At 42.3% G+C, this 21287-nt stretch overlaps 1 protein-coding gene across 1 annotated transcript; it reads left to right on the top strand.

The window, feature by feature from the left end:
* Nucleotides 1-5541: 5541 nt before the first annotated feature.
* PAG1 (phosphoprotein membrane anchor with glycosphingolipid microdomains 1) lies at nucleotides 5542-20871 on the top strand (the record flags this gene model as incomplete). The annotated part of the gene is made up of 6 exons (XM_080610340.1): nucleotides 5542-5666; nucleotides 8011-8062; nucleotides 8591-8687; nucleotides 11918-12507; nucleotides 18626-18685; nucleotides 20521-20871. 6 exons carry the CDS (start codon nucleotides 5542-5544, stop codon nucleotides 20869-20871), a joined length of 1275 nt encoding a protein of 424 aa, XP_080466466.1.
* Nucleotides 20872-21287: the final 416 nt, after the last annotated feature.

The following is a 21287-nucleotide window of genomic DNA, read 5'->3' as shown; positions in this document are numbered from 1 at the left end:
CCAAAAAAAGGGAAGGAGCTCTTGCACAGTGGGGCTGAGGTCAAAAGGGGACCCACTGTTATCAGATGTTCAGTCTGAGATTTGAAGGATCTGCTTTTATGAAGTTAGAATGGCAAGGTAATGAACTGCTTGCCTTGGGGTGTTTTCTTTAGGGTGGCCTGAGGATGCGTTCAGTCTTTGGGCACTTGGAGATATACTGCACCCACTGATGCCTGAGCTGGGTCTGAAGTTGCAGAGGGAGATTTGTGGAGAGGGAGTAAGGTAACAGGACCTCTCTCGGTCTCCAGTAGGATGCTAGCTTCATAGAGAAAGTCCATTTCGAGGATTTGGAGGAATGGAAGATAGAAGGATCTAGGTTCAGGGGAGTTATTCACACCTGCAGGACTGTTTCTGCTACTGCCTCTTCTTCATAGCCCAGATTTCTTTCCTGGTTTCGTGTTTGAATGACGATGTTTGCAGCTGGATGCAGACAAGGGGATGATAGTTTCGTACTTCTCAGCTCCTCCCTCAGTTTCTGGTTCCACATATCTCATACTTTGCCATTTTCTGGTTTAACACAGCTCTCGAGGGTGTGCTACCAGAGCAATAAAAATCTCATTTAAAAATTACAACCTTCTTCCCTGCTTTCCCCTCTCCCTCCCAGGTCTGCACTGTTGGGATGGAGGGGATCTTCTGAACTGAGTGATCTCACTGATCTGTTCTGCACTTTAGCAGTGGATAACTGAAGGCACTGGGAACATGACGGGAGGGAAGGAGAAGAAAGAAGCAGGAGACCAAGCAGCTTGAGAAGGAGCCCAATAACTGAAGCTCTGCACAGAGGCGAGCATGTGAAGCTCCTGGGCAGTGCCCATGTTAGCCGAATCAGGCCTGACAGCCCAGGACAGGGAGTCGTGATCCTGCAGCCCTCCCCAAATCTCTCCTGTCCTGTCACATTTGGCATCTTGCATTCAGAGTCACTCAGTTGTCAGAATAATTTCTTCTCTTGCCTTCACTCCATCTATAATTCATTAAAAAACCCGGAGGGGTGAAGCAGTCAGTTTTTCCCACTCCTTCCCCTCTGGAAGACATGGGCTGAGCATGGTTTGCAGCAGGGTGTGAATGAAGCAGCCATAAAACCCAGAAGCCAAGAGGAGGGTGGTGGGAGAGCGACATGCTGCCATCTCCTGCGAGGCCACCAGGGCATGGTGTCTGCCTCTCACAAAGCACATCCCGTATGCGTTCTGCCACAAGCTTGGGCAAATCTTTGCTCAGGAAACCCAGGTCAGATGCTGGACCTGAAGCACACTGGATTGGTCAGTTCCTGAGCTTCAGAAGTCCAGGTTTCAGTCCAAGTTTGTGCAGCAGCTTCCCCACTAGTTAAAATTTTCACTCCGTGTGCTCCCTAAAATTGCAGCCTACATTTGGGCTCAAAACTGCTTCACCCCAGATACAGCTTTTTCTTCTTCTGTTTGGCCACAAACTTATACTTGCATGTTGTACACTCCCTACATCACTGCATCTGTCTGCACAGCCTCAGCTCTGCTTTATCCCTTCAACAGCTGCAAGGAAAAATAACACATTCTTCACCGTGGAAGTGCAGGTCATGCAGTGAAATACCTGTATTTCTGAAACTGCAGACGTAATTGGGCATTTAAGTGCAATTTTGAGGAAATGGCTACAGGTGTTATTTGTCATATAGGTTCCACTAATGGCAAATATTGATGTCTAAAAAGCAAGAGAAAGTTCCCACAAGTAGGAGAAATTTTATTCAATATAGCGTAAGAATTGGTTTTCTAAAGTGATAGTGGCTCTGAAATGTGAGTGCAGGCTGTTGTTTGCATTTTGTCTTCAGTGAAATAACCAAGGTTCTTATCCAGGTATTCCAGGCCTGTCTCTACTACTCTTTTTTCAGACTTTGGCATCACCAGCAATCTGTGTGGAGATTTCTGTGGAAAGGGCACAATGCAAGAAATCTTCATCTTAAAAGATCGTCACATACAAAAATGATAATTAAAAAAAATACAGTTTAGTTGTCTGTTATTCTTTCCTAGCCATGTCTCTGTGTAAACTATTCAATTCTGGCAGTCTGCAGGGGTGGAAGTAGGTCTTTTTCAAGCCCAGCAGAAGAACGGCCCCATGTAAACTTCATGGTTTGCATCAATCTCTGAAGCACCCTCATCAGAACCACGGATCCCTGTCCCCAGATGGAGAGATTCACCAGAGGGCAGCATAATATCACTTTATATTGTAAAAGTAGGAGTTAACTATTTCAGCTGTATAAAAGCTTTTTGAAATTAGCTGTTTGTTGTTCCATAGTCATGGTTGCAAATAAGTTTCTTTTTAAAGCTGGCCTCTAAATCAGCTCCACAGTCCTTTGTATTACACATCCATTAATGTTTTAAGGTCCAGGGATTTACCACGTGCAAGCAAGGAGAGTCCTGACAGTTGTGTTTTCAATCTATCTCTCTGCCAGGTTTCTCTCCAGGGCTAGTCAGGGCACCTGCTGGGTGCTTGTCCAGCTTCAAGTATTTCAGAAGCTCTCCTGTGTTAAAGGCACCAACCTGGGTGAATACTCTTTCAGCCTCATTGTTCGGGTAGCATTAAACAGTAGGAGTAAGCCCTCTGATGGCACTTCATGAGAAGGGTGCACAGAGGATGAACACGGTCATGATTCTTTTGTGTTATATTTTCTTCTGGGTGTCCTGTATGCTGGACAGCTTCTAGATACTCTAGCACTTATGCCAGATTCTCACCACTCAAGGAGCTAAGAGGTGTCACTGGTCACATCTTACCTGCTCAGCTTCCCTCATGAAGGGCTTCATCCGTCATCAGTCTGTTCCCATTTATTACTCTATTCTGCTTGCACTGGTAACTGGTGTCTCCAGCAGTTGCCTCCCCTCATTCAAGTGCCACTGTACTTTTCTGACCTTTTCTGACCTCTTTCTCTCAACTTACAGCCAAAGCTTTGGTATCTGAATTCCTGCTTTTTTGCTGTACAGTAACTACATCTTCTGTCCTTGGTCGGTCTCTTTGCTCCATTTAGCAAAGAGAAAAAAAAGCTCCATTTGGCGGGATGTCTCGGGTCTAGCTTCAATCTTGCACTTCACTCCTGACATTCACATGTAGGTCTCCCTTGAATCTCTCTCTCTGATCTCACTCCTCTTTATGCTCAGTCTCAACTCCATCTGCTCCTGCTCTTCCCCACATTTCCTCACTCTATACTGAAGCCGTTAAAGATACAGCTTTCCCATGGAGCTGCTCCCCATGCATCCTTAGCTTTCCTTGGATCAGCTATTATCTTTATATAAAGGACAGCAGCCTTAAGTATATATAATAAAAGAATAACTTTTCCTACCTTATTAGATTATGATACATTATTTAGTCATATGAGAGTAGTGTAATATTGTTTTTCAGAGTAGGTATAAGTTCATAAACTTAGAAATTATTTAAATTATATCTTTTAAGACAATTTTATGTCTTCTTTTTAAAAAATGAATTTGTGATTCTGGTTTAAGAAAGAAGAAAAATATTTTGAAATCTCTCTTCCATGTATTTTTCTCTGACCAATATTTGAAGAAAAAAAAAAAGACTAAAGCTTTCTTTTTAATTTGCATTCTCTCTTTTTATTTCTTGGGAAGACTAAGGAAAAAAAAAGACAACAGAAATGTTCACAGAAGATTTAATTTGGTTTCATTTTTTTTCACATTTCATTTTCATCCTTTTTTGTCAAGGAAGGAAGAAAATTAGTATTTTTTAAAGGCAAAAGGGCGTGAAAAAGAAGGCAAAAGATTTTTTAAAAATAACTAAAAAGCTTTAGCAGGGCAGAAAATTTCTTTGAAAATTCATAAAAATTAAAAGTTGTAAAGAAAAAGACTTTCTATTCAAAACACTCAACAAAGGTTTGGAGCTAGTTAAGGCAGTCAGTGCACTGGGCTTTGTAGAGTTTTCTAAATGAGAACAGTCCATTGCCTCTGCAGGAATCCATCCCAGTGCACAGTACCCTAGCACCTCATCAGAGAGGTCTCTGTGGGCATTACACCAAGTTTTCTCCTGACTAAATCTAATTCAGCTTCTCTTAAGGTCTCTCCATTTCACAGTCAGTGGTGTGACTGTGACTCAGTGTTAGAAATAACCCAAGTTTTGCTTTATAATAGGGATGATGCAGAGCTGTATCAGATTCACATCTGCAATATATGTATTTTTTAGAGTTGTCTGCCATTGCTTTTAAATGTGTAATTTTTCGAACTCTACCAAGCTAATGAGAGATGTGCATTGCTTGGCAGTGGTCATCCCCAATGAGTGGTGGCTCTTTAATGCTGGTGCTCAAGGCTACCAGTAAGACACATCTGTGCTAGAAACCAACGAGCTCATTTTATGTAGAAACAGAAATGTTATTTGTAAAAGCTACCCAGTCACATAGCTCAAGTTTCTTCTGCTGACTCACCAGATTTCCTTTGATGTGAATGGCCTTTTTCTGAAAAGTAATCTTTTTTTCTTATAAGATTTTTAATAACAAAATGGTGACATGGTGAAAGCCTGTAAATGCACTTTGCATAACCAATTCCTAAATTGCATAGCCAATTCCTAAATTGATATCTTCAGCAGTGCAGAATGAAAGACACCTTTCGATTTTTGCCATGCATTACAATATATTACATTAAGAATGTGTTTAAAATTTTAGAATGTGTTTTATACCAAAACTTGTTGGAACTAGACGGTCTTGAAGGTCTCTTACAACCCAAAGCATTCTGCCAGGATGTCTCTCCATGTGCTGATGTGCTGAAGCAAAAGTTGTGTTTGTTCAAGTTCTTGAAAGCCACTCTGTCTACTTTTCTTGTTAGTCATTTTCTTAGACTCAGTGGGGAGAAGCAAAAAAAAGAAAGTTCATTATTATTACTCTCCAGACATACTATGAAGAAAATAAGCACTTCACATAGAAAGAAGACTAGAGCTGATCCACTACAAGATAGGTTTTTGTGGTACTCCTTTTAAAGGTTTACCTAGCATATTTGTCACTGTATGTCACCGAATCATGTGGAGACAGGAGACATTAAGAGGGAAGGAGGTGAATGCCTGCTTCAGTTCTTTTGGTCTGTAGTTTTGCAGAAGCTGTAGTTGGTTTGAAAGCTCACTTTTCAATGAAGTTAACAAATATCACTGCAAAATAGACTGCTTTATCCCTCAAAGAGGATTTATAGTCTTTTTCCTCAAAATAAGAGTACAGAGATACTGTACTACCTTTTATTCATGTTGAGAAGGTAGATAAGTAACAGCTTGTGTTAATATTTGACAAGGTTTGTTCTATGTCACTGTCAGAAATGTAGCTGAAAATCTCTTTGGCTGGATGGCTTGTACTTGAAACTGTCTTTTTGTAAGATCTGGATTAGAAAATCTCTCCTGCCGGACTTGTAGCTGTCAGACTCATTATCTTCAAAAATTTACATTAACCTCTTAATGGTGTTTTTCTTTCTGCAGAAACAGAAGGTGCACACAGCACAGATGCCAGCCTTCTTCAAGGAATAACCTCTTCATCCCCAAGTGACTCCAGCTCCTCCTAGTACCATGGGGCCAGAAGGTGGTTTCTTAGGCAGTGGTCAGGTCCACATCATCTTGTGGGGAAGTTTGGCAGCCATGACAACACTGTTGTTCCTCACCTTCCTCATCTTCCTCTGCTCCAGCTGCAACAGGTGAGGTCAAGAGCTTAGCAGAGAGAAATGGTTCTTGAGTCAAATAGTGTAGGGATTGAAATAACTTCACTAATAACTAGTTAGAAAGACACTAGTTAGAAAGTGAGGACTTGGGTACAGAAATAAAAACGTACAGTACAACGTGTTTTTGGAGCAAACCTGAGTTTGAAGAGTTCTGTTCATTCTAAAATCTAAATTTTTTTTTTTCTTTTGCTGTGAAGACAAAACACTGTTGTGTTTGCTAGGTGCTTTCTCCTACACTGAGGCCTGGAGCACAGGCAGACACTGACATAGCAGAGCACGCTGCTAACCTGAAACAGTTATACTAATTAATGTCTCGTATTCATACCTTATCCTTATTTTCTTCTCCAAAAGAGGGTTCAATTTTACCAATACAGGCATTTCTACTGACTTTATTGAGTCACATTTCAAGGCCCCTTCAGGACACTTAAGCAGAGCCCTGCTGATTGTACAGGGAGCTGGGCAGCCTGTGCTTAATCTGCAGTGCCCTTCCACCAGGTCAGACCCTTCATAATGAGGAGCACAACTGCTGGGGTCCATATTGCTATGTTTTGCCAGCATAGCTCAATCAGCCAAGTGTGTGTGTTGAGAGGAAACTTATCCATAACTCAGTACAGCAGCACCCTTATGCCTGCAGGAGCATGTTCTTTCAGCCATTCAACCTTGAGAGCATTGAGGAAGCTGTGCAACTGTAACGTACACTGCATTGGCATTACATGTGTCTACAGTGGAAGGTTTTCAGCAGGATTTCTCTATTGTCAATGTTGTAAAAAACAGTCATGGGAAAGACTAGACCCCAGAAGTTGGTGGAAACCCTAAAAACATAGGTTGGAACTTGTAAATTCATGTGACTCAGGAGAAATGCTTTTGTAAGCTGTAAGATAACATTTCAGTATCTTAGAATGGTTTGGGTTGGAAGGGACCTTAAAGATCACCAAGTTCCAATCCCCCTGCCATGGGCAGGACACCTTCCACTAGACCAGGTTGATCAAGGCCCCATCCAACCTGACCTTGAACACTTCCTATTCATTCCTATTTATCACAGTTCGTTGTGATACCTGTGTAAAAACAGTAGAAATATGTAATTTTTTTATTTATTTAAAAGTATAAAATCTAATTTAAAAATCCTTAAGCCCACAAACATTGCGCTAGGTACCATGCTTTGCCTTGTAACACTCCAGTCTTTGAAGCTAGAAACATCTCTAGAAAGACGTTTTTAAAACAGAGTCAAACCACTGAGTATATCTTTGCAGTTACAGAGATAGATTATCAGAAACTATCTGGTGATGCTCTTTATTAAGTTCTTGTGTTGCTAGTCTGAACGCAGTATCTCTTATTTCAGATCATTCTGTAGGGCAGGTTGTTTATGCATAAATGCAGTTATGTAGAATTTCAACAAATGGTTGTGGATATGGAAAACTGAACAAAATCTGCTCTTTCTGTAATGTCAGAGTAAGAAAAAAAACTTCCACAGAGGAAATAAAGTAGTTTTGAACTCTAACTCTGCTCTGCATTGATCCTTACTTTCTCTGATTTCTTATTTCCCAATTAGGTAGAATTTTAACAGTTGCTAATGTGGGAACTACAGTGCACTGCAGATTTCAGAAGCAGCACAGATTTCATATTGTCAATATTTCCTCACCTTTTTACTTGGCTTTTCATCTAGGGAAAAGATTGTAATTGTTTTAAGCTCATAGTTTATTACAGTATTTCAGAATAAGAACTGTATTTCCAAAATGGTAAAAACTGAAAACTTGGTCCATACTTTGAGTCCTGTGAAGTACCTGGTGAAGCAGGACTCATTTTGAAATTAAGGCTTCTGCTGCTATGAAATTTGTGGGCCTTCCTGAACTGCTCATGCTTATTATTAACTGTTGCTAGCATCCTGTGTGGGAATAAGCTAGATTTTATGGGCCTTTTCTAATTCTTCATAAGATAAATACCTTTTGCTGAACCAGTTTAAGGAACTTCCCAAGTAGTCTGTCACCAAAACAGGTATCTCATTTATCTCGGAGCATTTTGGATATGATTAAATTTGGGATAATATTATTTTTATTATAATCAGTTACTGCTTACTGTGACCTTCTACTGAATGAGAAAAAGGATGGTGATATACGTACCTCTTCAGATACCACCCTGCCTTTCTTGGCTGGGACCTCACACAGAGGTCATACCAGTCCCTGTAATAATTTTCAGTTACTCTGTTTTCAATATTATTGTGAACCACGATTCTATTCCCTGTAGGAGTATAAGGTCTGTTAATGATTGACATTTGTATTTTAGCATAATCTGTAGTAACAGTTCATATGTCTTCTTCATTAAGGGAAAAGAAGGCCAAATATCAGAACGGAGATCATGAAAATCTGATGAATGTGGTAAGTATTTATTTCTAGCAGCTTGTGTCTGTCTTGTAATTGGTTTGTACCAAGCTCCCTGCAAAATACTGTAGATTGGAAAATAAGTCAGGAATTTGGAGATGGTTGAGGAAGGGAAACTTTAAAAGTTGCAGAACAGGAAGAGGAGGGGACCTGAGTAGACCCCAATAATCTGCACTTTCTCAGTGCTCTTTCTGCCACTGTTGTACTCCAGGTCTCCCACCTGCCTTTCACTCCATTTGCAGCACGGGCACTGCGTACCCTTCCCATGGATTAAAGCCATGGTAATGTCTATTGTGACAAAGTTTGAAATGAAGATCACTCTGGGCATACTTGCATTCATTTGGTTTTACATCTGTAAACCCAAGTACCTAAATCTTTGAGTACAGTCAGCGTGGTTTGACTCTTCCTGCCAATAATACCTGTGAATCACAGCTCCCAAGATCAGAACAAAATTTGTCACCTATGTATTTATGCAGACACGTATTCTGATCCAGCAGTGGTTAGATCTCACTATTTGTGTTCCAGCCTTCTGACAAGGAGGTGTTCAGCCACTCGATCACAAGTTCAGCTACTGAACCCCCTCCGAGCACTGACCAGAACGGCGCACTCAGCAATGGTGAGGGTGAGTAGCGCAGACCCTGTGTGTGGGATGAATGAGCATCACCGTCCCCTTGCTCACAGCTCCTACAGTGGTGAACCCTCGAGCCTTCTGGATTAGCTTTCCAAGCACAAAGTCATGCCATTTGTCTGAATACCCTTTGTTTCCCTTTGCTCATCTCTGGAGGTCTGTCACCAGATCAGCTTCTGTATTCCAAGTTAGAGGCTGGGCATGCAGCTCTCTGGAGGGCAGTTAGGGCACACAGAACATAATTCACATGAGCATGTTTGCCTTGCTGGGAAGTAGCCTATCCCAAGGAGATGTTGGAATTTTAGGCTGCATCTCCACTTCCCTGCTGGGCATGCTCTGCCATAGCACTACACCCCAGCTCCCAGTCCTCTGCACCAGCCAACACCGGGGAAGGGCTAAGGACCTCCTCTGGGCCACCAAAGCTACACCTGCAGATTGACGAGGCCATCGGGCAAAGACTGGTGTTCCCTAATCTTGGCCAGCAGTGGAACTGGGATGTGATCAGAGGATGCAGTCACACCTTAGAGCTTCAAAAGCACTCCAGGAGACTGTGGAAGTCTTTCAGGTCCTCCTCCCCACAAAGGACTGGGAAGCCTGCCATATGAGGAAAGGCTGAGAGAACTGGGTTTGTTCAGCCTTGAGAAAGGAAGGCTCAGGGGATATGTTATCAGCATGTTCCAGTATTTAAAGTTGGCCTACAAAGAAGGAGACTCCCTTTTTACAAGGAGTCAGATGGAAAAGTTGAGGGGTAATGGGCACAAATTGCTCTTGGGGAGATTCTGACTGGACACAGGAGGAAATTTTTTCACAATGAGAAAAATCAGCTGTTGGAATAATTTCCTAAGGGAAGTAGTGGATTCCCCAACACTGGATACCTTTAAGATTTAGATGGACAGGGTGCTAGTCTAGGTCATCTCATCTAGGTCATGCTTTGCCTGGAAAGGTTGAACCAGATGATCCTTGAGATCCCTTCTGACCTGGTAATTGCTTGTATTTTTCTGTTTTTTTAAGCAATCCACATAAACAGGCTTTTTTTCTTTTTTTCTAGTCTTTGTTTTGCTGAACAACCAAAATGATTCACACTGAAGTATCACTGGAAAATATTTTTCTCAGATGCACCTAAAAATAAACTGGCTCTCAGCTCAGAGCCACTGGGAACCAACTGTTGTCTCCACACTAGGCACTAACACTGGGACCATGCTCCTGACTTACAGCTCACTTCCTCATCTCCTTGTGTGGCCAGAGGTATTCAGTCCTTCCCCCTCAGAGACGAGTATGCAAAGAAAATTTTAAACTTTGGTTTGCAGCTAATTGCTGCTTCCATCCATTGGCTTGTTGTGTATTTAGGTATGTGGCTTACCAAGAGACTTCATGTGCAGAGCAAAGCCCTGCAGAAGGGAAGCATTTCTCTTTGCCATAAGACACCACACATGCAGCTGCCAAAGCTGCTACAGAAAGGTGTGCTGTCAACCAGCAGACAGTTTTCAGACTCTCTGATACTGCAGAGCTTACACTCTGCATAACAACCCTTTTGAAAAATGGGAACCAATGTGCTTCAATTTCTTATTTATACTTCATGTGTTTTTTTGTTAATAGTTCTTTTTATTTTGCTGTTTCTAGCCTTTTGAACAGAGGCAAGGCTATCGAAGCAGCACCATCAAATGTTTTTTCTTTTACCCAACCCACAGGCATTGTGTTTATCCATGCCAACCCTTTGTCTACACCAACCCCTTCTGTGCTACTACCCATAATCACAAGAGCACAGAAACACAAGCTCATTGCTTCTGATTATCCCCCTCAGGCTGAATGGAGCGGGTGCTCTCTGGGACCTGTGATGGTGCTCTGCACAGCACAGAAATGCCTGGGAGCAAGGGCCAGGAAGGGAGAACATCTTTTAGCTTCTCCAGGGTGGTTCCTGATGTCCTTCAGAAAGTCTGGAGACATCCTGGGGACTAAGTAGGACACCGTGCCTCTCTCCTGTTCTTCCCCAGGTGGTATGTAGGAGCCAAGTGAATGGAGAAGGTAGTTCTCCTTTTCTCCTCCTCCCGTCTCCCATTCAGATAGCTACTGCCATCTCATATCTCCCAGTTCCAACCTGAGTTTTGCTGTCAGGGTACAGCTCCCTGTGGGTGCTGACTGCTTGAGTCTGCATGTCCTGAGCACTAGAGAAGGCAAACCACAAAATCAAGTGTATTGATTGCTTCAGCAATACTTCATGTCTTCATGTCAAACATGCTGAAGGAAGAATGGGTTGATTTTGCTTAGAGAGTAGGAACCATAGGAACTGTACTAAGAAAAGTAAAGCTATTCAGAAGTGATTTTTCAAAGAATTGTGTGACATACAGTTACATGCTATATACTACATGGAACATGCTTGTACATGCCCATGCATACATCCTGAATGCAGGCAATATGCATACATGTGCACCGTAAGATGAGAAATCCCATAGATCTCAGTCCCTCTAGTGACAGCAACATATAGCCCAGTCTGGGACATAAAATAACATGTTCTGCCTAACACTGCTTTCTGAAGCCTAGTCTTCTCTTTTGTGTATATGGCTGGCTCATTAGTAGGTTGTCAACCTACATTATGTGCTGTGAGACTAACAGAAGTACGGCATAGCCTTCCCACTGGAGGAGCTTCTGGTGTAGCGTGTGGGGAGCTGACTGCGGCAGGGCTGAACACAGACAAGAATTTGTCCAGCATGTTAAACAAGGCAAGGGCTGGGCAGGGAGGAAGCAAGAATGCTTTCCTTTTTGATTCCAAAGGATAAGGAAATGAAAGGAGGAAAATCTAACAAGGCTTTTTTCAAAGCTGCTTGCTTTGAAGCCTCTTACCAGCATTCCCCATCTGAGACTATTGGGCAGTCTGTAAGCATTCAGTATAACTGAGTACAAGCCAGATGACCATCCATACCCAGCTGCACCTACCCACCTGTCTCCTGTGCTCACTGTGAATGCTGTTGCTGTATAACATGACTTGGAGCTGCACAGAGTATTTAAGATATTGTGAGAAAGATATTTTAACAGTAGAGTGCAGAAATCTCTGTAACTGAAACCTTTCGATCAACAAAAAACATGATGACCACTAGACATTTCCAGGCATTAGAATCATTTATCCTCTCCAATGAGATGCAAAACCAAAGTGATGTAGAAAGGTACCAAATTATACTCACCTTATAGTTACACATTTGTTTTAAATACTTCTTTATAATTTTTTCTAGTACTCTCAGAGGACAGTGCAGCTGCTTGTATCCAGCCGTATGAAGAAGTACAGACATCTGATCTGCTAGATCAACAGGATAGTCTTGGAAAGTCTATAAAATGTCACCAGAGCCGAGAACTACCCAGTATTCCCCCTAATACCACCATGGAAACCATTGTCTCAGCTAGAAATGCAGAAAATGATCAAGGTCTTGGAACGGAAGGGCCTTACGAAGTCTTGAAAGACAGCTCCTCTCAGGAGAACATAGTTGAAGACTGCTTGTACGAAACTGTGAAGGAAATTAAAGATGTTGGTGCAGTAGCCAGCATGGAAGGGAGCTGTAACAGCAAATCAAAGGCTCCACTGACAGTTTCTGAAGGTCAGAATCAGATTCCTGAGTGCAGAATTGAATCAGCAGAATATGCATCTGTTGACCGAAATAAGAAAAGTCGCCAAAGTGCTAATTCAGAAAGCCCTCTTGACAACACACCAGATGTAGAAGATGAGCTTCCCCCGCCAGTACCCATGAAGCTTCTCGATGAAAATGAGAATGTGCAAGAAAAAGAAGTGGAAGAAGAAGTGACAGAAGGAGCAAGTAAACCAGAGAAGGTAAATACTGCAGATACTTGTCAAACAACCAAATAATGATAGAGAACATACGGGTGGGAGAGGATTTATTTTTCTTCAATAACAAAAAAATGCCAAGGCAACAAAAACACGCAAGGTGATGCAAGACTGTAAAATATGTAAATATGAAAATGTACAGTATAGTCTTTGCATTATAGGCATGCACTCATTCTGTTCCTGTTCGTATTTCGGATTGTTGCAGTATGCACTCCATTAAGGCTTTCCCCAGATATTAGGCAGAAATTGCACAGGACTCTGCTTCTTTATTTAATGGTATTATACTTGTGGGAACTGTTACAATGGGTATCCAGTATCTCTGTCAGCATCTATATCGTGTTCAGAATCCCTCTCCTTCCTTGTTTTTTTCTAATGAAACCCCAATTTACAGAGAGGAGAGGGGAGAATTCTTGGTAGATTCCCTAACTTTAGATGTGCCTCCTTTGTTGGGCTCCTTTGACTTAGCTTGTGCAAGTGTTAAGCATCTGCTCAAAGCCACTTGTCTCATCTCCCACTGTAGGAGAGAGGGACAGCAAGAGAAAGAGATTGCAACTGTAGGCTTTTGTATTTGTCAAGTTCTGTACATCACATGTAAATAGAGTAATAAATTTCTACCTGCTGAAATCTTGGCCAAAAGTTATGTTTTCTCAGCAGCTTATTCTTCATCCCAGCCTAGGAACTCCTTGAAAAATAGAATGATGAAATTTTCAACAATTTATTTTCCCATATTTAGTTTTTAACCAGAATTAATTTAAAGGATGCTTTCAGATCATTGCATAGATTTTTCCTAAACTGTTGATTGTGCATTTTTCAGAACTAGTTTAGGTCACTTCTTAGTAATTGTGAATGAAAGAACTGTGATTTTTATCAGCTTAATATAATTTTAGTGTCTGTGGCATCAAATAATAGGCACTGATGAAAATTGGAAAAAAAAAATCTTTAAGATGCAATGTGAAATTTTAATGTAAACATTTACCTGAAAAATCATAACAGAGCTGAGGTGGTGTTACTTGTTTCTGGTTGTTCTCTTATTTGAGGTATTTCAGTAATCCAGGCAGAGGGCAGGAAAATACCTTGTTACAAAACGGACTAACCATGTAACCTATGAAGCACAGTACAGTCAAAATGAATTAACTGAAGATTACTCCTGATATAAAAATTGTTTATCTGGACTCCTCAGTTCTTACATATAATGAGCTCGTTAAGCAAGAAATTAAGATGTGATTGTCAACAATAACCCACCACCACTCCCCCCTCCCAAATTCAGGCCATATGTAATTTCTAATTAAACTTTCAGAGAAACAGCTTTCCGTAATAGTGACATTTCTCCTACCAGGTGTGAAAAGACTTGCAGAAAATCATTGTATTTCCTGGGCACCAATACAAAGGAAAAGCATTTGCAACTCTGTAGCTCCCCAGCACACCATGTATGCAGTGTCAGTAACTGCATGGAGTGGGAATTGATTAAAATGGTTCAGGTTTTGAAGGATTAATCAAGAGATGACACATGCAGTCCCCTAAGTGCCAGAAAAAAGGTGTTTGTCTAATTAAAATTTATTCAGAGCTAAAGCCATCCTGAGTTAAAGCTTCAGCAGCATCAGATCATTCCTGCATTCACTGCTAGGTACATGCATTATGCATTGAAGCGTGTTCCTGTCCTGTCCTTGAGAGCTACAGCTGCAGCAGAGTTGGAAATGGTAATTAATGGAATATATAAATGTCATTATTGTTGGCATTGTGTGGAGAGGTGGTTGCGGAATTGTTTTTTGTTGTGATGATGATAATTTTTCCCTCTATTTTGCTGCTTCCAAAAATGCGGGGCAATGCCTGTTATTTCCAGTGTGGCAACCAAGAGCAAGGTATCTATGGAAATGTATGTTATATTGATAACTCTTTTAGTTAAACAGACTCCAGAGGTGTCTCTTTTTGCTTCCTCTCTTGCGAGTTTGCTTAGCCTCCCTGCTTAATATTAAATCCATATCCCAAACTTTTTCAACCTTCTGCCCTGACCCTGATGAAGAGAGAGGGTGGGTGTAAGTTGTGGGAGTCTTTCTCCCCACAGTTAGGCTTTGCTTTAGTAGGGCACAAAGAAGGGACAGGTGGGAAGCCTGTTCGTGTAACTAAGACTTGTACCTGCCAACAGAGAGAAAACAGACGATGTCCAAGCTGTTTCAGTCTCACCCTGTATGAGGGCAGCCAAGATGATCCCCAGTCCATGCCAGTTCCTGAAGCACACTCGTTTGGGAGAGAGCTGGATGGATCAAGCCAGAGACTGTTCCAGTATATAACAATTTGAAAAGGATAAGTAATCATTTCCAGAGCCAAATGTGCAAAATTGCTGAAAAATAATCTAACTTGGTTATGGGCCATGACCCAACCAAATCCTTTGGAAAGTTTTGGTGAAGCAAGACACCTTTAATAGCACAAGGCTCTTACAGGCTTCTATCACCTGGAAAAACTTGGACATAGTTCTAATAAAACTAGAGAGGCAGAATAGTTTTTCTGTAGTTCTTCCTTCTTTACTCAAGAAAGGAAGTGTGGATCTCCTTTTTCACCCAAATATTTCCGGAGTGAGCACTGGTAGAAATGTTCTCCATGTGTCCATCTGGCTGCTGCCATCTGATTTCAGACTTGTGCAGCTTGAGGATGGGCAAAGCATCTCTTACAGATGCACCAGAGGAGAATGGTCTTCTTGTTCTAGTGCCCAAGTCTGGAGCAGCAGCTGAGCCAAAGAGCGAAAAATCAAATGCTGTTGAGGAACAAAAAGAAAGTGGAAGGCAAATAAGGACACATGCTTGTTTGTGTTGCTGTGCTGAGGCTTGAAGCATAATTTATAACATTGCTAGGTACAAAATGTTTAGGAGCAAGTTCATTTTTTTTCAGTTTCTAAAATGACAATATCCTTCAAAATTGATGTGTCACAACTTTCACATTTAGAATAAAGTACTCTGGGTCTCAAGGAAACAAGAACAGGACTGCCAGCACCCTGGGGTATTTGTCAGTACTTGAGTGGGAAACTGTAGAAGAGGTCCTGACACATGGTGCTTACAGACAAACTGATGAGAGAAAATAATTTCTGAAGAATTTTGCAAGCACATGTTTGTTCTAATGTGTGAGGATGAAATTAGTAACTTACTCCTGAAAGTAAAATATATCCTGCAAATAAAGACTAAACTGAGCTGCTGTAATGAAGCAGAAAAGGCCAAAATCCGCTTGAACCTCTCCTTTTCATCTTTCTTTTTCTGTTGTTGTGAGTAAACAAACCACAATTTAAAGAGTGCATTCTCCAAACAGTGATAAAGAAACAAGGGAGTTGTTAGGTGGGAGGGAAGCCTCCTGGGGAGCAGCCCACAGACTTGCGCTTTGGGTCAGGGTCTTCATCACAAGTGCCCCAGGGGTCTGAAGTTTGGTATTTACCAGAATTAAAAACAACAAGAAAAATGGAAGTAGGAAAGAATCTGTTGTAATGAGCCTCTGTGGGGGAAAAGAAAAAAAAAGGTCTTGTGTGTCTAGTATGTGCCTGAAAGCGGCATTTAATTGACTGTGCTAAGAATGGCTCTGCTTCTCCACCTTGGTCTGCACTTGGGGGAAGTCTGAAGTATTTTAGGTGGAGAATTTTTATGAAACTCTAAAATATGGCCCTTTAGAAACAGTGCTGGAAGGTTCCCTCTGAATCACTGTGGAGCAGGAGTCCAGCAAAGCCTTCTCGCCCCAGGGAGGAGGAATCACATGGCTGCTCTGACGAAGCAAGGGATTTTGTTGCCATGAAGGCCATAAGACATTTTTCAAAAGAGCAAAATCCTTTTCCCTCAGTGTTTCATGGCTTAATTTCTACATGGTGCTTTACAAGTTTGAAGTGAGACTTGATACCAAACCAAACCCTTCACCCTTTAGGAACTTTGAAATGTGAACTGCATCCAGGCAGATGCTTTGGGGGTTGAGCTGCCCATCTCAGTGTGGGTTGCAGCAGGCCTTTTCTGAGTTTGCAGTCTGAGCAGTTGTGAGGTGCTGCTGTCACGCACCTCTGCATGTCTGCTGTGCATCTTCCCTGTGAGGGTGGTGAGACAATGGCACAGGATGCCCAGAGAAGCTGTGGCTGCCCCATCCCTGGCAGTGTTCAAGGCCAGGTTGGATGGGGCTTGGAGCAACCTGGTCTAGTGGAAGGTGTCCGTGCCTATGGCAGGGGGGTTGGAATTGGATGGTCTTTAAAGGTCCCTTCCAACCCAAACCATTCTGTCATTCACAGAATCACAGAAAATCAAGGGTTGGAAGGGACCTCAAAAGATCATCTAGTCCAACCCCCCTGCAAGAGCAGGGTAACCTAGAGTACATCACGCAGGAACTTGTCCAGCCGGGCCTTGAATATCTCCAACGTAGGAGACTCCACAACCCCCCTGGGCAACCTGTTCCAGTGCTCTGTCACTCTCACAGTAAAGAAGTTTTTCCTGATGTTCACATGGAACCTCTTATGCTCCAGTTTACACCCATTACCCCTTGTCCTATCACTGGACATCACTGAGAAAAGCCTAGCTCCATCATCCTGACGCTCACCCTTTACATATTTGTAAACATTGATGAGGTCACCCCTCAGTCTCCTCCAAACTATAGAGACCCAGCTCCTTCAGCCTCTCCTCATAAGGGAGATGTTCCACTCCCTTAATCATCTTGGTTGCCCTGCGCTGGACTCTCTCCAGCAGGTCCCTGTCCTTCTTGAACTGAGGGGCCCAGAACTGGACACAATATTCCAGATGCGGCCTCACCAAGGCAGAGTAGAGGGGGAGGAGAACCTCTCTTGACCTACTGACCACACCCTTTCTAATGCACCCTAGGATGCCATTGGCCTTCTTGGCCACCAGGGCACATTGCTGGCTCATGGTCATCCTCCTGTCCACCAGGACCCCCAGGTCCCTTTCCCCTTCACTGCTTTCCAGCAGGTCAACCCCCAACCTGTACTGGTACATGTGGCTTTTCCTCCCCAGATGCAAGACTCTACACTTGCCCTTGTTGAATTTCATCAGGTTTCTCCCCGCCCAACTCTCCAGCCTGTCCAGGTCTCGCTGAATGGCAACACAGCCTTCTGGTGTGTCAGCCACTCCTCCCAGTTTAGTGTCATCAGCGAACTTGCTCAGGGTACATTCAGTTCCCTCATCCAGGTCGTTGATGAAAATATGAAACAGCACTGGTCCCAGCACCGACCCCTGAGGGACTCCACTAGTCAAAGACCTCCAGCTAGATTCTGCCCCACTGACCACAACTCTCTGCCTTCTTCCTTTCAACCAGTTCTTGATCCACCTCACTACCTGATCATCAAGCCCACACTTCCTTAGCTTATCTATGAGGATGCTGTGGGAGACAGTATCAAATGCCTTACTGAAATCAAGAAAAACCACATCTACATTCTATGATCTGTGCACAGCTGCTGCATTTCCTGTGGGAAGAGGACACAGCACCTCCCTTGCAGCACTTCCAGGATCCACTGGTTGTAGGGTAATAGTTATCAGGAAGGTGTCAGGTTTGTTCTTTTGTCATCTGAAAACATATCTGAAAATCACATGGAAGGCCAACTAGCGTGTCACAACAGCTGACTTTTAACAGTTCAAAAGCCTTTGCAGACTCTTTCTTGCTTCATTAGAAATGTAAAGGCAGGGATATAGTGGAGCAGAGTTTGTTTTAACCATTACTTTATTTTTACCTTTTTCAGGTCAGAACAAGAGCAGATACATTAAAAAGCTCTAGTATCCTCAGGGCTGTTATCTCCAGAAATGTACTCTAGATATTAGGGATATTCTCTATGTAAAATGGAACAAGTGAGCAAATGACTATAAAATATAATGTATTGATTGTAATAGGAAGACTTTATTATATGTTTCTCACTGTTGACTGGTAATGAGCTTTTTCTCCTTCCTTCCTTCCTTCCTTCCTTCCTTCCTTCCTTCCTTCCTTCCTTCCTTCCTTCCTTCCTTCCTTCCTTCCTTCCTTCCTTCCTTCCTTCCTCCCTCCCTCCCTCCCTCCCTCCCTCCCTTCCTTCTTTCCTTCCTCCCTCCCTCCCTCCCTCCCTTCCTTCCTTCCTTCCTTCCTTCCTTCCTTCCTTCCTTTTTTACAGAGGCATAGTTCGATGTCTTACAAGTCTCGTGAGGAAGATCCATCTCTTACAGAAGATGAGGTAGGTTTCTTGCACAAAATTCAATAACCAACTAGAGACCTTTTTATAGGCAGAAATTAGCATGAGATATGCATGATTAAGCAGGATCTAAGAAAGGTGAAATTTGTCTGAAAGGAAAATGAAAGCTGAAGTTTCTCTGCACAGTTTGTACTGCCACATTCCTGAAATCAGAACTGTTCTAGCATATGGCTATATCAGGCCAATGAGTTAAAAAATGGTGTCATAAAATAACAGGAGGCCACATTTAGCTGATCATTGGTCAGGTGATTCTTGATTGGGATTACAAGCTTTATTTAAGGATAATAATCAGTAGCTTTTTGAAACATGCTCCACCTTCCCCACACAAAGTGTTTGGGGCTCTGGGAAATTAACAGAAGCACAATAAAAGCACTGGAACATAAACTGTTATTAGAACAAATTGAGGAGATTGGAACAAAGAAAAGTGAGACAGAAATGAGGTTGCTTGTGATCATCTCCAGTAGACACATGCAATTTATAAAAATGTTTCTGGACATAAAAGTAAACACAAACTTGGCAATAAGCTGAGCAAGCTAATGCTTTCTGCTGGGTGAAGTGTTCCCAGGCTTTAATGAATGAATCGATCCTTGAACTGGATTGCTGGAGAGGGTTAAGTAAGGATGGGCAGAAAAGCATTTTTTTTGTTTGATTGGCTAAAAGCAGTAAAAAGTAAGACATATTGCCATCTGCAATTGGATGTCTCTATTAAAAAAACAAACATATAGAATTAACAGAAGTGATCTGGTTCATCTGCATCTGTCAGTGGTGGTTAATGGCAGTGGAGGTTTTCATGCCAATATACTATTTTAATTGCATTGATACGAATCCAGAGTGGCCTTGCATGCTTGGGAAAGGCTTTAAATGTAAGAGAAGATCTACGTTGCTGTTGCAGTATTAGGTAGCAGAGAAGCAGCACAGGGAATTTCATCCATCTGCCCTGTGCAGGGGCTGGTATCCACTTGGACTGGGAGGGGGAGTCAAGGGTGGCTCCCTGCACCCAGTGCCAACCCTGGTGAGCACTGAACAGAGGCACATGTGTGGACATTGGCTTCTCCTTCAGCTTTTCATTAAGAGTCACCTCAGTGCACTTGTTTAAGCATACCATCTCCTCAGAGACTCCAGCTCCCTCTCTTGTGTTTATAGTAGCTGAAAGGTTTCAGTCTTTAGTTTTAAGCACTGATACACAGTGACTGAGATGCAGCTTCTCTTTGAAGGCAGTTTAGTCAATGGAACAGACTTTGTGTTTCAAGATCAGCACTGACTATTTGCTATTTTCTGGTGTGGGTAATTTATCTCCTGATTTTTAATATTTTTTCACATGACTTGGTGCGTCTTTGGTCCTGCCTATGAACACAACAAATAACTACTCTCCTGTTGGGGTCTCTAAATGTAGCCACTACCAGTAAAATTATTAATAATTTTTAAACCTCCAAGGATCAGTCAGCATCCTTTTCCTACATTACAGCAGCTAAACCTGATCATCCCTTTGGCAGCTGGCTCCAGGACCATAGCAAAAGTTGTAAGAGCTCCTGCTCATAAAGCCGTTCCCTTTTGTCCCACATCTCATGTGCCTGCAAGGGATTTATGTTCAATCAATTTTTACATTTATAAATATTCTTTCTCTTTTGAAAGAAAATCTGTTTATAAAACACATGCCAGAAATGAAAGGGTTTGGAAGAATTTTTTTTTTAGATATTTTTTATTAGAAGATCCTGTCTTTTCTTAAGTAACCGACATCCTTGTGGTGGAAGGGGTACAAAATGGCACACAAGCTTTATGCCATGCTTAAACACTTAGCACATGTCTCCTTTTCCTAGATCTCAGCCATGTACTCATCAGTGAGTAAGCCGGGACAGGCCCTCAAGGCACTGGATTCTCCTTACACCTGTATTCAAGAAATTGCATCTCAGAGGTCCCCGTCCATTTGCAGCGGCCTCTATGCAAGTGTGAAGGACTTTGAGAACGCCCTAAATACTACCACTGTGCCTCAGTCAGTGGACAGACCAAATGGGGAGCTGGAGCCTGACTATGAAGCGATCCAGTCAGTGAGCCAAGAAGAAGACAGGACCTTGTCTGTGCCTAACACAAACCACTCTGCTCTTTCAGGAGAGAATGACTATGAGAGCATAGGGGACTTGCAGCACCACAGGGATTTCACCAGGCTTTAACTACTCCGGCGGGCAAATTTCTCCACTGGTATTTTCAAAGGAACATGTGAAACATGGAAAGAGAAGTTTTTCTCCCTTTGAGGAACAAAGCGAAGTAGGGAACAACAGTTGTGAAGAAACAGCGTATGTTTCAGCCAGGGTGTGATACCCACTAGGTTATTCTGGGTGGTGGATGAAGACTCACAGGAAAGGGTACGTCAGGTCAGAATGATGACCAGGACAGCATAAAAGCGTCTTTATTTTTAGCTCCAAGAAAACCAGAATTTGGGAAGGAGTGCCATGCTTGTCGTCCTGATAGGATTACATACCAAAAAGACTGCTTTACACAAAGCTAGCTTTTATGTCATTTTCTTCAAAGTGTTTTTCAAGCATCATTTTCATTCAAGTTTGGGCACACAACATTGAGCAAATCATGG

Source organism: Psittacula echo (genome assembly GCF_963264785.1).
Source record: "Psittacula echo genome assembly, chromosome: 2".
Taxonomy (NCBI): domain Eukaryota; kingdom Metazoa; phylum Chordata; class Aves; order Psittaciformes; family Psittacidae; genus Psittacula; species Psittacula echo.
Note: the sequence above shows the minus strand (reverse complement) of the source record. Positions and strands in the feature narration are given on the sequence as shown.